The sequence below is a fragment of the Opisthocomus hoazin genome, chromosome 39 (genome assembly GCF_030867145.1).
Source record: "Opisthocomus hoazin isolate bOpiHoa1 chromosome 39, bOpiHoa1.hap1, whole genome shotgun sequence".
NCBI classification, from domain to species: Eukaryota; Metazoa; Chordata; class Aves; order Opisthocomiformes; family Opisthocomidae; genus Opisthocomus; species Opisthocomus hoazin.
Window position 1 is genome coordinate 92,628 of NC_134452.1, and position 10,974 is coordinate 103,601.

General features: G+C 72.1%; 1 protein-coding gene and 1 long non-coding RNA gene across 2 annotated transcripts; both read right to left on the minus strand.

The window, feature by feature from the left end:
• Positions 1 to 670: 670 nt before the first annotated feature.
• LOC142365404 (uncharacterized) lies at positions 671 to 2,770 on the minus strand. Its single transcript, XR_012766461.1, has 3 exons — positions 2,652 to 2,770; positions 851 to 1,899; positions 671 to 759 (listed from the first exon to the last, which is right to left on the minus strand). It is a non-coding gene; the product is annotated as an uncharacterized LOC142365404 (long non-coding RNA).
• An 81-nt stretch (positions 2,771 to 2,851) lies between these two features.
• On the minus strand, positions 2,852 to 9,548 carry LOC142365380 (uncharacterized). Its single transcript, XM_075446121.1, has 9 exons — positions 9,469 to 9,548; positions 9,002 to 9,039; positions 7,559 to 7,741; positions 7,356 to 7,478; positions 6,950 to 7,181; positions 4,442 to 4,642; positions 3,712 to 3,955; positions 2,999 to 3,113; positions 2,852 to 2,919 (listed from the first exon to the last, which is right to left on the minus strand). Exons 1-9 carry the CDS (start codon positions 9,546 to 9,548, stop codon positions 2,852 to 2,854), a joined length of 1,284 nt encoding a protein of 427 aa, XP_075302236.1.
• Positions 9,549 to 10,974: the final 1,426 nt, after the last annotated feature.

Consider the following 10,974-nt stretch of genomic DNA (forward strand, 5'->3'; position numbering starts at 1 on the left):
TACATGCAGTCACACATATATGCAACCCCACACGTGTGTGCAACCCCACACACATGTGCAATCACACACATGTGCAATCCCACATGTGTGCAATCCCACATGCATGTGCACCCCCATGCAGCCACACACATGTGCAACCCCACACGTGTGTGCAACCCCACACACATGTGCAATCCCACATATGTGCAACCCCACGTGTGTGCAATCCCAAACACGTGTGCATTCCCACACCTGTGCACCCCATACAGCCACACACGTGTGCAACCCCACACACGTGTGCAACCTCACACACGTGTGCACCACATGCAGTCACACATATGTGCAACCCCACACGTGTGTGCAATCCCACACGTGTGCAATCCCACACATGTGCAACCCCACACGCGTGTGCACCCCCCATGCAGCCACACGTGTGCCACCCCACACGCGTGTGCAACCCCACACATGTGCAACCCCACACGCGTGTGCAACCCCACACGCGTGTCACCGCGCCCGCCCACGCCGCCGCAGCCCCCCCTGCCCCCCCCCCCAAGCCCTACCTGGCCCCTCGCGGGTGGGGGGGGGTCCCGGCAGCCCCGGGCTGGGCCGCGGCACCACGACCACCTCGGGGGCGGGGGGGGGGCCCCTCGGGGACCCGCGGCGGGCCGCGTGGCGACGGGGCGACGGTGTGGGTGACGCCGGGGGGGACGCGGGTGACGCCGGGGGGGACGCGGGTGACGCCGGGGGGGGGTCCCGGCTGTCGCTCCTCCTGCCAGCGAGCTGCGGGGCAAGGGGGGACCCCAGCATGCGTGGGGTGCCAGGTGGGGGGGTGCTGGGTCGGGGGGGGGAGGGGACATGCGTGGGTGCTCACGGGTGGCTGGGGGGGCGGCGGTGGCGGCGCGGGGGGGGGCCCAGGGGGACGCGGGCCAGATCCTGCCCCAGGTAGCGGGCGTTGTAGCGGAGGTCGGAGGCCGAGTAGTGGTACCCGGGGCCGGCGGGGCAGATCTCCTTGAACCCTCTGGGGGGGGGCAGAAATTGGGGGGGGGGGCACCCCCAAATCTGCCCCCCAATATCCCCCCCGGAGCAGGATCAGGGCAGCCTGGGAGCACCCCTAGGGGTGCAGGGGGGGACCCAGGGGTGTGGGGAGGGGACCTGGGGGTCCTGGGGGGGGGTCTGAGGACTGGGGGGGGCTCTGGGGAGGAGACTTGGGGGGGTCTGGGGAGGGGGGACACCCCCATATCTGCCCCCCCCGCCCCTTCTTGTTCCCCCCCCCATCCCCATGGAGCATCCTTGGATAACTCTTGGAGCATCCCTCGGGTGCAGGGGGTGGGGGGGGACCCAGGGGTGCAGGGAGGGCACCCGGGGGTCCTGGGGGGGCCTTGGGGGGGAGATATCTTTGGGGAGGTCTGGGGAGGGGGGGGCACCCCCAGAATCTGCCCCCCCCGCCCCTTTTTGCTCCCCCCCCCCTTCCCCAGGCAGCAGGAGGGAGCATCCCTCGGGGTGCAGGGGGGGACCCAGGGGTGCGGGGAGGGGACCTGGGGGTCCTGGGGGGGGGGTCTGAGGACCGAGGGGGGCTCTGGAGAGGGGACTTGGGGGGGTCTGGAGGGGGGGGCACTCCCAAATTTGCCCCCCCCGCCCCTTTTGCTCCCTCCCCTTCCCCAGGCAGCAGGAGGGAGCATCCCTCGGGGTGCAGGGGGGTCCGGGGCGGGCACCCAGGGGTGCGGGGGGATCCGGGGGGGCAGGGGGGGTCTCACCGGAGCCGAAGGGGGGGCAGCGCAGGCAGGCCCCCCCCCAGGCCTTGCCCACCCGGCTGCAGCAGCAGATCTGGCGGGTGATGTTGCGGAGGGTGGGCAGGGCGCAGCGCCCGTCCCGCAGCACCCGGTAGCAGGGGACCCCGCGCCTCCGAGATCACCTGGTGGGCTGGGGGGGGGGGGGGGGGGGGGGGGGGGGGGTGAGACCCCAGGGCCCGCCCCCCCCCCAGGCCCCCCCCCCCCCCATCCCAAACCCCTCCCCAGTCCCGTCCCAATCCCATCCCTCCTCCAAGATCATCTCCATCCGCATCCCGGGTCCCAATCCCCCTCCCAATCCCAGTCCCATCCAGTCCCAATCCCCCTCCCAATCCCAGTCCCATCCAGTCCAATCCCCCTCCCAATCATAGTCCCATCCCAGTTCCAATCTCCATCCAGTCCAGTCCCAATCCCCATCCCAGTCCCAATCCCCCTCCCAATCCCAGTCCCATCCCAGTTCCAATCTCCATCCCAGTCCCAATCCCATCCCAGTCCCAATCCCGTCCCAGTCCCATCTCCACCCCCGTCCCCTCCCAGTTTCATCTCAATCCCAGTCCTATCCCAGTCCCGTCCCAGTCCCCATCCCCATCCCAGTCCCATCCCATCCCCGTCCCAGTCCGGTCCAGTCCCAGTCCCATCCCAGTCCCGTCCCAGTCCGGTCCCAGTCCCATCCCAGTCCCGTCCCATCCCCGTCCCAGTCCCGTCCCAGTCCCATCCCATCCCCGTCCCAGTCCCATCCCCATCCCAGTCCCATCCCAGTCCCGTCCCAGTCCCCATCCCCATCCCATCCCCGTCCCATCCCCATCCCATCCCCGTCCCAGTCCCGTCCCAGTCCCGTCCCATCCCCATCCCAGTCCCGTCCCAGTCCGTCCCAGTGGGGCTCACAGATGCAGCTGGCGCGGGAGGAGTCCAGCAGGAACCCCGGGCGGCAGAGGCAGGCGAAGCCCCCCCGGGTGTTGGTGCAGAGCCCGTTCTGGCACAGACCCCCCCTCCTGGCACTCATCCACGTCTGGGGGGGGCACGGACACGGAGGGGGGGTCAGAGCCCCTCCCCCGCCCCCCATCCCCCCGCACCCCCCACCCCACTCACCCACGGCAGGACCCGTTGACGCTGCGGAAGCCTTGGGGGCAGGGAGCATCCCGCTGGGGGGGGTCTGGGGAGGGAAGGGGGAGCGGTGAGACCCCCCCTCCGCTCCCCCCACCCCCCCACCCACTCGTGTCCCCCCCACCCACCCGTGTCCTGGCGGGGGGGGCCGTCGCAGGGCTGGCACTCGCGGACCCCCCAGGCCACGCCGGCCCCCCGGCAGCAGACGTCCTGGGTGCGGAGCCCAGGGAGGGGGGAGCTGCACTGCGGGGGGGGGGGGGGGCAGGCAGCACCCCGTCACCCACCCGGACCCCCACCCGTGGGTGGGGGAGGGGCGGGGGGCTCGGGGGGGTGGCTGCGTGCCCCCCCCCAGCACCCACATCCCCCCCCCCGGCACCCATGACCCCCCCAGCATCCACATCCCACCACCCACGACACCTCTGCAGCACCCATCCCCCCCCCCATCCCCATCCCCCCACCCACGACCCCCTCTCCAGCACCCCCCCCCAGCACCCACATCCCTGTCCCCCCACCCACGTCCCCCCCCCAAGCAACCCATGACCCCATCCCACCACCCACGACCCCCTCTCCACCACCCATGTCCCCCCCCATCACCCACATCCCCCCCCAGCACCCACATCATCCCCCCCATGACCCCACCCCACCACCCACGACCCCCCCAAACACCCACATCCCCCATCCCACCCCCCACACCCCCCCCAAAGCACCCATGACCCCATCGCACCACCCACATCCCCTCTCCACCACCCACAACCCCCCCCAGCACCCACATCCCCCACCACCACCCACTTGTGTCCCCCCCCCGCCCCCTGGGTGCCCCCCCACCCCGGGGGTCCCTCACCTCGCCCCCGCGCAGCAGCCGGAAGCAGTACCCGTAGCCAGCACCCTCCTCCCCGGGGGGCACCCGGGGGCCGGCCTGCGCCAGCACGCGGTACGGGGGGGTCTGGGTGCCGGGGGGGCTCTGGGTGCCAGGGGGGGGTCCTCCTCCTCCTCCTCCTCCCCCCCCCGCACCCGCTCCACGCGGTGGATGGCGACCGTGGCTTCGGGTGGGTGCTGCACGTGGATGCTGACCATGGACTGGGCGCCTGCGGGGAGGGATGGGGGGGGCTGGGGGGGCACCCAAGGGTGCTGGGGGGGGGAGCTGGGGGGCACCTATGGGTGCTGAGGGGTACCACTGGTGCTGGGGGGCACCCATGGGTGCTGGGGGGGAGCTGGGGGGAACCTATGGGTGCTGAGGAGTACCACTGTGCTGGGGGGGCACCCATGGGTGTTGGGGGGATGCTATGGGTGTTGGGGGGTATCTAGGGGCGCTGGGGGGGGATCTGTGGGTGCGGGGGGGCGTCTAGGGGCGCTGGGGGGGATGCTTTGGGTGCTGGGGGGGGATCTGGGGGCACTGGGGGTGATGCTAGGGGTGCTGGGGGGATCTAGGGGTGCTGGGGGGGTAATCTGGGGGCACAGGGGGATCTGGGGGTGCTGGGGGGGATGCTATGGGTGCTGGGGGGGGATCTGGGGGCGCCGGGGGGGTGGCAGCACCCATTTATCCCCCCCCCTCAACGCGGGGGGCCCCTCACCATCCTCCTCCTCGCGGTGGTTGGCCAGGGGCAGGGTGTAGACGGAGCGGGTGAGGGCCTGGGGCCCCCCCGGATTTGGGGGGCCCCCCCCGGTGCCGTCGGCGGGGAGGTGGCAGAATTTGCCGGCGAAGCCGGGGGGGCACAGGCAGGAGTCGGGGCGGGCGCAGACCCCCCCGTTCTGGCACAGCAGTGGGCAGATGACTGCAAGGCAAACGGGGGGGGCACCCCAAAATCAGGGGGCACCCCCACCTCAGGGGGCACCCCGCTATCGGGGACCACCCCCAAAAGCCACGTGATGATGCTGGGGGTCGCAAAATGGGGGGGGGGGGGGCGGCATCCGGACACCTGGGTCCTCTCCCAGTGCCCCCCCCCCCCCCATTACCCACCCCATGGGGTGGGTCCCCCAAATCCACCCAGGGGAAGCCGAATGTTGGAGGAAAGGGGACCCCGGGGTCTTGGGGGGGGGACCCTGGGCTCTTGGTGGGGGACGCCGGGGTCTGGGAGACCCTGGGGTCCCTCGCCGGACCCCAGAGTTTGGGGGAGACCCAGGCGTCCGGGTGGGAGAGAGGACCCCGGGGTTTGGGGGCACCCAGGGGTCTGGGGTTTGGGGGGGGGGGGGGAAGGGAGGGAGAGATCCTGGGGTCCAGGGAGGGACACCCAAGATATGGGGGGACTCAGGCATCTGGGTGGGAGAGGACCCCGGTTTTGGGGGCACCCAGGGGTCTGGGAGAGGACCCAGGGGACTGGGAGGGGGACTCAAGGATCTTGGGGGGTCCCAGGTGACCGGCGGAGGGACCCTGGGGTTTGGGGGACACCCAGGCATCTGGAAGGGGACCCTGGGGTCCAGGTGGGAGAGGACCCAAGGTTTGGGGGGGCACCCAGGCATCTTGGGGGGCACCCAGGGGTCCGGGGAGGACCCAGGGGTATGGGAGGGCACCCAGGGTCTTGAGGGAGAGGATCCAAGGATTTGGGGGGCACCCAGGGGTCTTGGGGGGCACCCAGGGGTATGGGAGGGCACCCAGCGGTGCTGGGGGTAGAGGACCCAAGGGTTTGGGGGGCACCCAGGCATCTTGGGGGGCACCCAGGGGTCCGGGGAGGACCCAGGGGTATGGAAGGGCACCCAGGGGTCTTGGGGGGCACCCAGGGGTCTTGGGGGGCGAGAACCCAGGCGTCCAGGGAGAGCGGTGGGGGGGGGGGGTGGTCTTGGGTGGCACCCAGGGGCGTGGGTGGGGGAGGACCCAGACGCCCGGGCAGGGACCCAGGGGGGGGAGGGGACCCAGGCGTCCGGGGCCCTCCAAGGGTTCCTGGGGCCCCTGCTGTTTATTTTTCCGAATTCCCGGCCTTTCCGAGCGGGACCCGATGAGCTCATGGTGCTGCGTGGGTGGGATGGGGCCTGCCACCCCCCCCAGCACCCAGCACCCCCCCGGTGGGGGGAGGGGGGAAGGGAGGGTGTGGAGGGGGGGGGGTTGGGGGGTCCCCCACCTGCCCTGAGCGCCCTTCCCTGGGTGGGCTCAGCCTGGGGACCCCCAACCCCACCCACAACCCCCCCCCCCACCCACCCACAGACCCCCCCTCCCCAGGAGGGCTCATCCTAGGGACCCCCCCACCCACCCACAGACCCCCCTGCCCGGGGGGGGCTCAGCCTGGGGACCCCCCACCCCCCACCCCAGACCCCCCTCCCCGGGGAGGCTCAGCCTGGGACCCCCCCCACCCACCCACAGACCCCGTCTCTCGGGGGGGCTCAGCCTGGGACCCCCCCACCCACTCGTAGGGTGCTGGGGGGGGGGGGGGTGCAGGTGCACCCGAGCACTCCCTGTTCCTTATCCCGGGGGTCCCCGGTGCTGGCTGCGGGGGGGGGGCACCCCGGAGGGCCGGACCCCCCCACCCCGGAACCCCAGACCCCCCCACCCCGGGGTCCTGGACCCCCTTTCCGGGGTCCCAGAGCTCCCCCCAGTGACCCCGGACCCCCCCCCCCGGGGTCCTGGACCCCCCCCCCGTGATACGGGACCCCCTCCCCGTGATACCGGACCCCCCCCGGGGTCCCGGACTCCCCCCCCCGAGTTACCGGACCCCCCCCAGTGATACCGGACCCCCCCCCCACTTACCAGACCCCCTCCCCATGACACCGGACCCCCTCCTCGAGGTCCTGGACCCCCCCCGTGATACCGGACCTCCCCCCCGGGGTCCCGGACCCCCTCCCCATGACCCCGGACCCCCCTCCCCGTGATACCGGACCGCCCCCCCCGGGGTCCTGGACCCCCTCCCGAGTTACCGGACCCCCCCAATGATACTGGACCCCCTCCCCGTGACCCCGGACCCCCCCCCCCCCCCGGGGTCCTGTACCCTCTCCCCAGTTACCGAACCCCCCCCTCGGGGTCCCGGACCCCCTCCCCATACTACCGGACCCCCCTCCGGGTTACCAGACCCTCTTCCGGGGTCCTGGACCCCCCCCGAGTTACCGGACCCCCCCCCCCCCCCCCGTGATACGGGACCCCCACCGGCACTGACCGAGGCGGAAGCCGCTCGTCCCGGCCCCGCGGCCGCTCTCCAGCGCGGTTTCGTTTCCCCGGGGGGCAGAGCTGGGCGCAGCGGGCCCCGGCGCAGCGGCCCCGGCAGCGGGGGGGGGTGAAGAGGAGCCGCAGCCGCCCGACCCCGGCCCCGGCCCCGGCCCCGGGTCCGGCAGCGCCAGGGAGGCGGCGGCGGCGGCGGCCAGGAGCAGCGCGGGGCCCATCGCCGCCGCCTGCAGCCCCGGGCCGGCGGGGGGGGCGGGGACACGGCGGGACACGCCCCCGGGGGCGGGGCTGGGGATGCGCCCCGGCGCCCGTTCAGTACACGGGGCGGGGGGGCGGGGACACGGCGGGACACGCCCCCGGGGCGGGGCTCGGGGGGATGCGTCCCGGCGCCCGTTCAGTACACGGGGAGGGGGAGGCGGGGCGGAGCTCGGAAGCCCCGCCCACACGCCGGCCCGTGGAATGAGGGAAGCCACGCCCCGAGGCGGGGCTCAGCATCCGGCCCCGCCCCATCCCATGCTCAGCACCTGCAGGGGAGGCGGGGACACGGCGGACACGCCCCCGGGGCGGGGCTGGGGGAACGCGCCCCGGCCCCCATTCAGCATACGGAGAGGAGGAGGCGGGGACACGAGGCCACGCCCAGGGGTGTGGCTAAGCATCACGCCCCGCCCACAGCCATCTGGGGGTGGGGGTGGGTCCTTACCGGGGTGCTGGCGGCGGCGGGGGGGCCCCCCCGAGCCCTGGGGGACTCGGGGTGCTGCGGCGGGGGAGGGGCGGCAGCTCCGGCAGCCTGGGGGAGGGGCGGACACGATGGGGGGGGGTCCCCAATGCCCTCAGTGACCCCCCCAAAGCCCCCATGTCCCCCCCATATCCCCCATTGCCCCCCCAAATCCCCCACTGCCCCCCCATGTCTCCCCATTGCCCCCAACCCTCAATTGCCCCCCCAAATCCCCGCCATGGCCCCCCCAAATCCCTCACTGCCCCCCCAGATCCTCCCCATTGCCCCCCCATTGCCCCCCCTGCCCCTCAACCCCTCCATGGCCCCCCCATATCCCCCCATGGCCCCCCAAATCCTCCCAATTGCCCCCCATTGCCCCCCTGCCCCCCTTTCCCCCCCAAATTCTCCCCATTGCCCCCCCAAATCCCTCACTGCCCCCCCAAAATCCCCCCCACTGCCCTCCATTTTGCCCCCCCGCCCCCCCTTTGCCCCCCCTCACCTCCGGGGGGGCCCGCGGAGCGGGGCGGGGGGGCCCCGGCGGGGGGTGGGGGCGGCTCGCTGGCAGCGGGGGGCGGGCAGGCGGCTGGGGGGGCCCCGGGACGCTGTGACATGGGGGGGGGACGGCTCCTACAGCCCCCCCAGACCCCATGGGGGACCCCAAACCCCATAGATGACCCCCCATACCACAGAGACCCCCCCACCACATAGGGGACACCATATCCCATAGGGGACCCCCAAAATCCATAGGGGAACCCCCAAACTCCATAGGGGCCCCCCCTATAGCCCATAGAGACCCCCCCACCCCTTAGGGGACCCCATATCCCATAGGGGACCCCCAAACCCCATAGGGGACCCCCTCTACCCTATAGGGCATCCCATAGGGACCCCCACACCCTATAGGGGACCCCACACCCTATAGGGGACCCCCAAACTCCATAGAGGACCCCAATATCCCACAAGGGACCCCCCATCCCCTATAGGGCACCCCATAGGAGACCCCCACACCCTATAGGGGACCCCATATCCTCTAGGGGACCCCCAAACTCCATAGGGAGCCCCAATATCCCATAGGGGACCCCAATATCCCATAGGGGACCCCCTATACCCTATAGGGCACCCCACAAGGGACCCCCACACCCTATAGGGGACCCCCAAAGTCCATAGGGAACCCCTACACCCCCCCCACCCCATAGCGGCCCCGCCTCCCCCGCTGCCTCCAGCCCCCCAACTCTCAGCGAGGCCCCACCCCAGCCCCTCATTCCCCCCCCAGCCCCCTATAGCCCCCTATAGCCCCCCCCAGCCCCCTATAGCCCCCCCATAGCCCCCCAATACCTTTCCGGCACCGGCGGCCGAGGGGACCCGAGCTCCAGCTGGGACAACACGAGGCCCCACACGCGGGGGGGCTGCATTTGGGGGGGGGCTGCTTTGGGGGGGGCCCATAACCCTCCCCCCCCCCAAAAAAAACCTGGGGACCCCCAGGTGCTGGCGACACCCCCCCCAGGCCCCCCCGGCTGCAGCTGCGGGAGGGGAAACTGAGGCACGGGGGGGGTACTGAGGTACGGGCCCCCCCCCCCCCAATTTGTTCCCAGCAGCGGCTGCCAGGACCCCAACCCCCCCCCCCCTTTGCCCCTCCCCCACCCGCCTGGAAAAGCCATCAGGGGGCCCCCGGAGGGGGAGGGGCGGGCGACAACCCCCCCCCAAGGGGCGAGGGAAATTGGGGGGGGATGGGATATTGGGGGGGGGGGTCCCGCCCTCCGGGGTCCCCTCGAGGTTTTTTGGGGTGGGGGTCCCGGACTCACCCCGCGCGCGCCGTCTCGGCAGCCCCCAGCGCCAGGAGGGTCCCCAGGAGGCAGAGGGCGGGGGGCGGGGGGGGGCGCATGGTGGGGGGGGGGATGGGTGGGGGTCCCCGATGGGTGGGTGGGGGGGTCCCGGGGTGGGGTGGGGTCTCACGGCAGCGCTGCCGACGGGTCCGAGCGCTCCGGAGGGTCCCGACACCTCCCCCCCCACCACCGTGTGCCCCCCCCCCATGGTCCCGCCCCCCCCCCCCCCGGTGAGCCAATGAGCGGGGCCGGATCCTGGGGAGGGGGCCCTGCAGCCCCGCCCCCTCCCCCCGCTGACATCACCGGGGGCCCCTCTGACGTCAGCATGATGTCATCAGGCCCCCCCACGCGTGGCAGTGGGGCTGAGGGGCCCACGGGGGGAGCTACGACACGCGTGAACACACATGTCACGATATGAACACGCATGTCAGGATATGAACACGCATGTCAGGATATGAGCACTTGTCAGGATACACACACACGTGTCAGGCTGTGCACACATATGTCAGGACACACACACGCGTGTCACGATATGAACACGCATGTCAGGCTCTGGTCACATGTGTCAGGATGCACACACGCATGTCACGATATGAACACGCATGTCAGGATATGAACACGCATGTCCAGCTGTGCACACAGGCCTGAGGCTGCGCCCATGCGTGTGAGGCCGTGTGTACCCGCGTGAGGCTGCGCACACACGTGTGAGGCCGTGTGTACCCGCGTGAGGCTGCGCACACGCGTGTGAGGCCGTGTGTACCCACGTGAGGCTGCACACACGCGTGTGAGGCCGTGTGTACCCGCGTGACTCTCCCCTCAGCCCACCCCCCGCGTGACGCCGCGTGCCCACGCCTGACGCTGCGTGTCCCGGCCGTGCACATGCGTGTGCAGGCTACATAGGGGCTGGGCTATGGGGCTGGGGGGGCCATAGGGGCTGGGTGGGCTATAGGGGCTGGGGGGGGCTATGGGGCTGGGGGGGCCATAGGGGCTGGGGGGGCTATAGGGGGGCTCAGCTATGGGGCTGGGGGGGCATAGGGGCTGGGGGGGCTATAGGGGGGCTCAGCTATGGGGCTGGGGGGGGCATAGGGGCTGGGGGGGGCTATAGGGGTTGAGCTATGGGGCTGGGGGTGCTATGAGCCTGGGGGGGGGCTATAGGGGCGGGGGGGGGCATAGGGGGGCTCAGCTATGGGGCTGGGTGGGCTATAAGGGCTGGGGGGGGCTATGGGGCTGGGCTACGGGGCTGGGGCACAGTTTTGGGGTGTCCTGCCCCCCCCCCCCCCAAACCGAGACCCGCGCGGTGCCAGTCAGGCGGGGCCCCGCCCCCTCTTAAAGGGCCAGCAGCACCGGGCGCCATTTACCGCTCTTTATTTTGGGGGTGCCGGGGGGTGCAGCGGGGGGGCGGGTTTATTACATTTATACAGTCACAGCGCGGCGCTCGAGCCCGGGGGGGGGCCCGAGGGGGGGTCCCCAAGGGTTGGGGGGGGT

What these genes read in the sequence shown, in the direction of transcription:
- LOC142365380 (XM_075446121.1), bottom strand. Translation starts at nt 9,548, where the DNA reads ATGCGCCCCCCCCCGCCCCCCGCCCTCTGCCTCCTGGGGACCCTCCTG. An exon ending in GCCGAGACGGCGCGCGCGGG is followed by an intron (nt 9,040 to 9,468) that starts GTGAGTCCGGGA and finishes GTGTTGTCCCAG; the next exon opens with CTGGAGCTCGGGTCCCCTCG. An exon ending in CGGCCGCCGGTGCCGGAAAG is followed by an intron (nt 7,742 to 9,001) that starts GTATTGGGGGGC and finishes CCCCTCCCCCAG; the next exon opens with GCTGCCGGAGCTGCCGCCCC.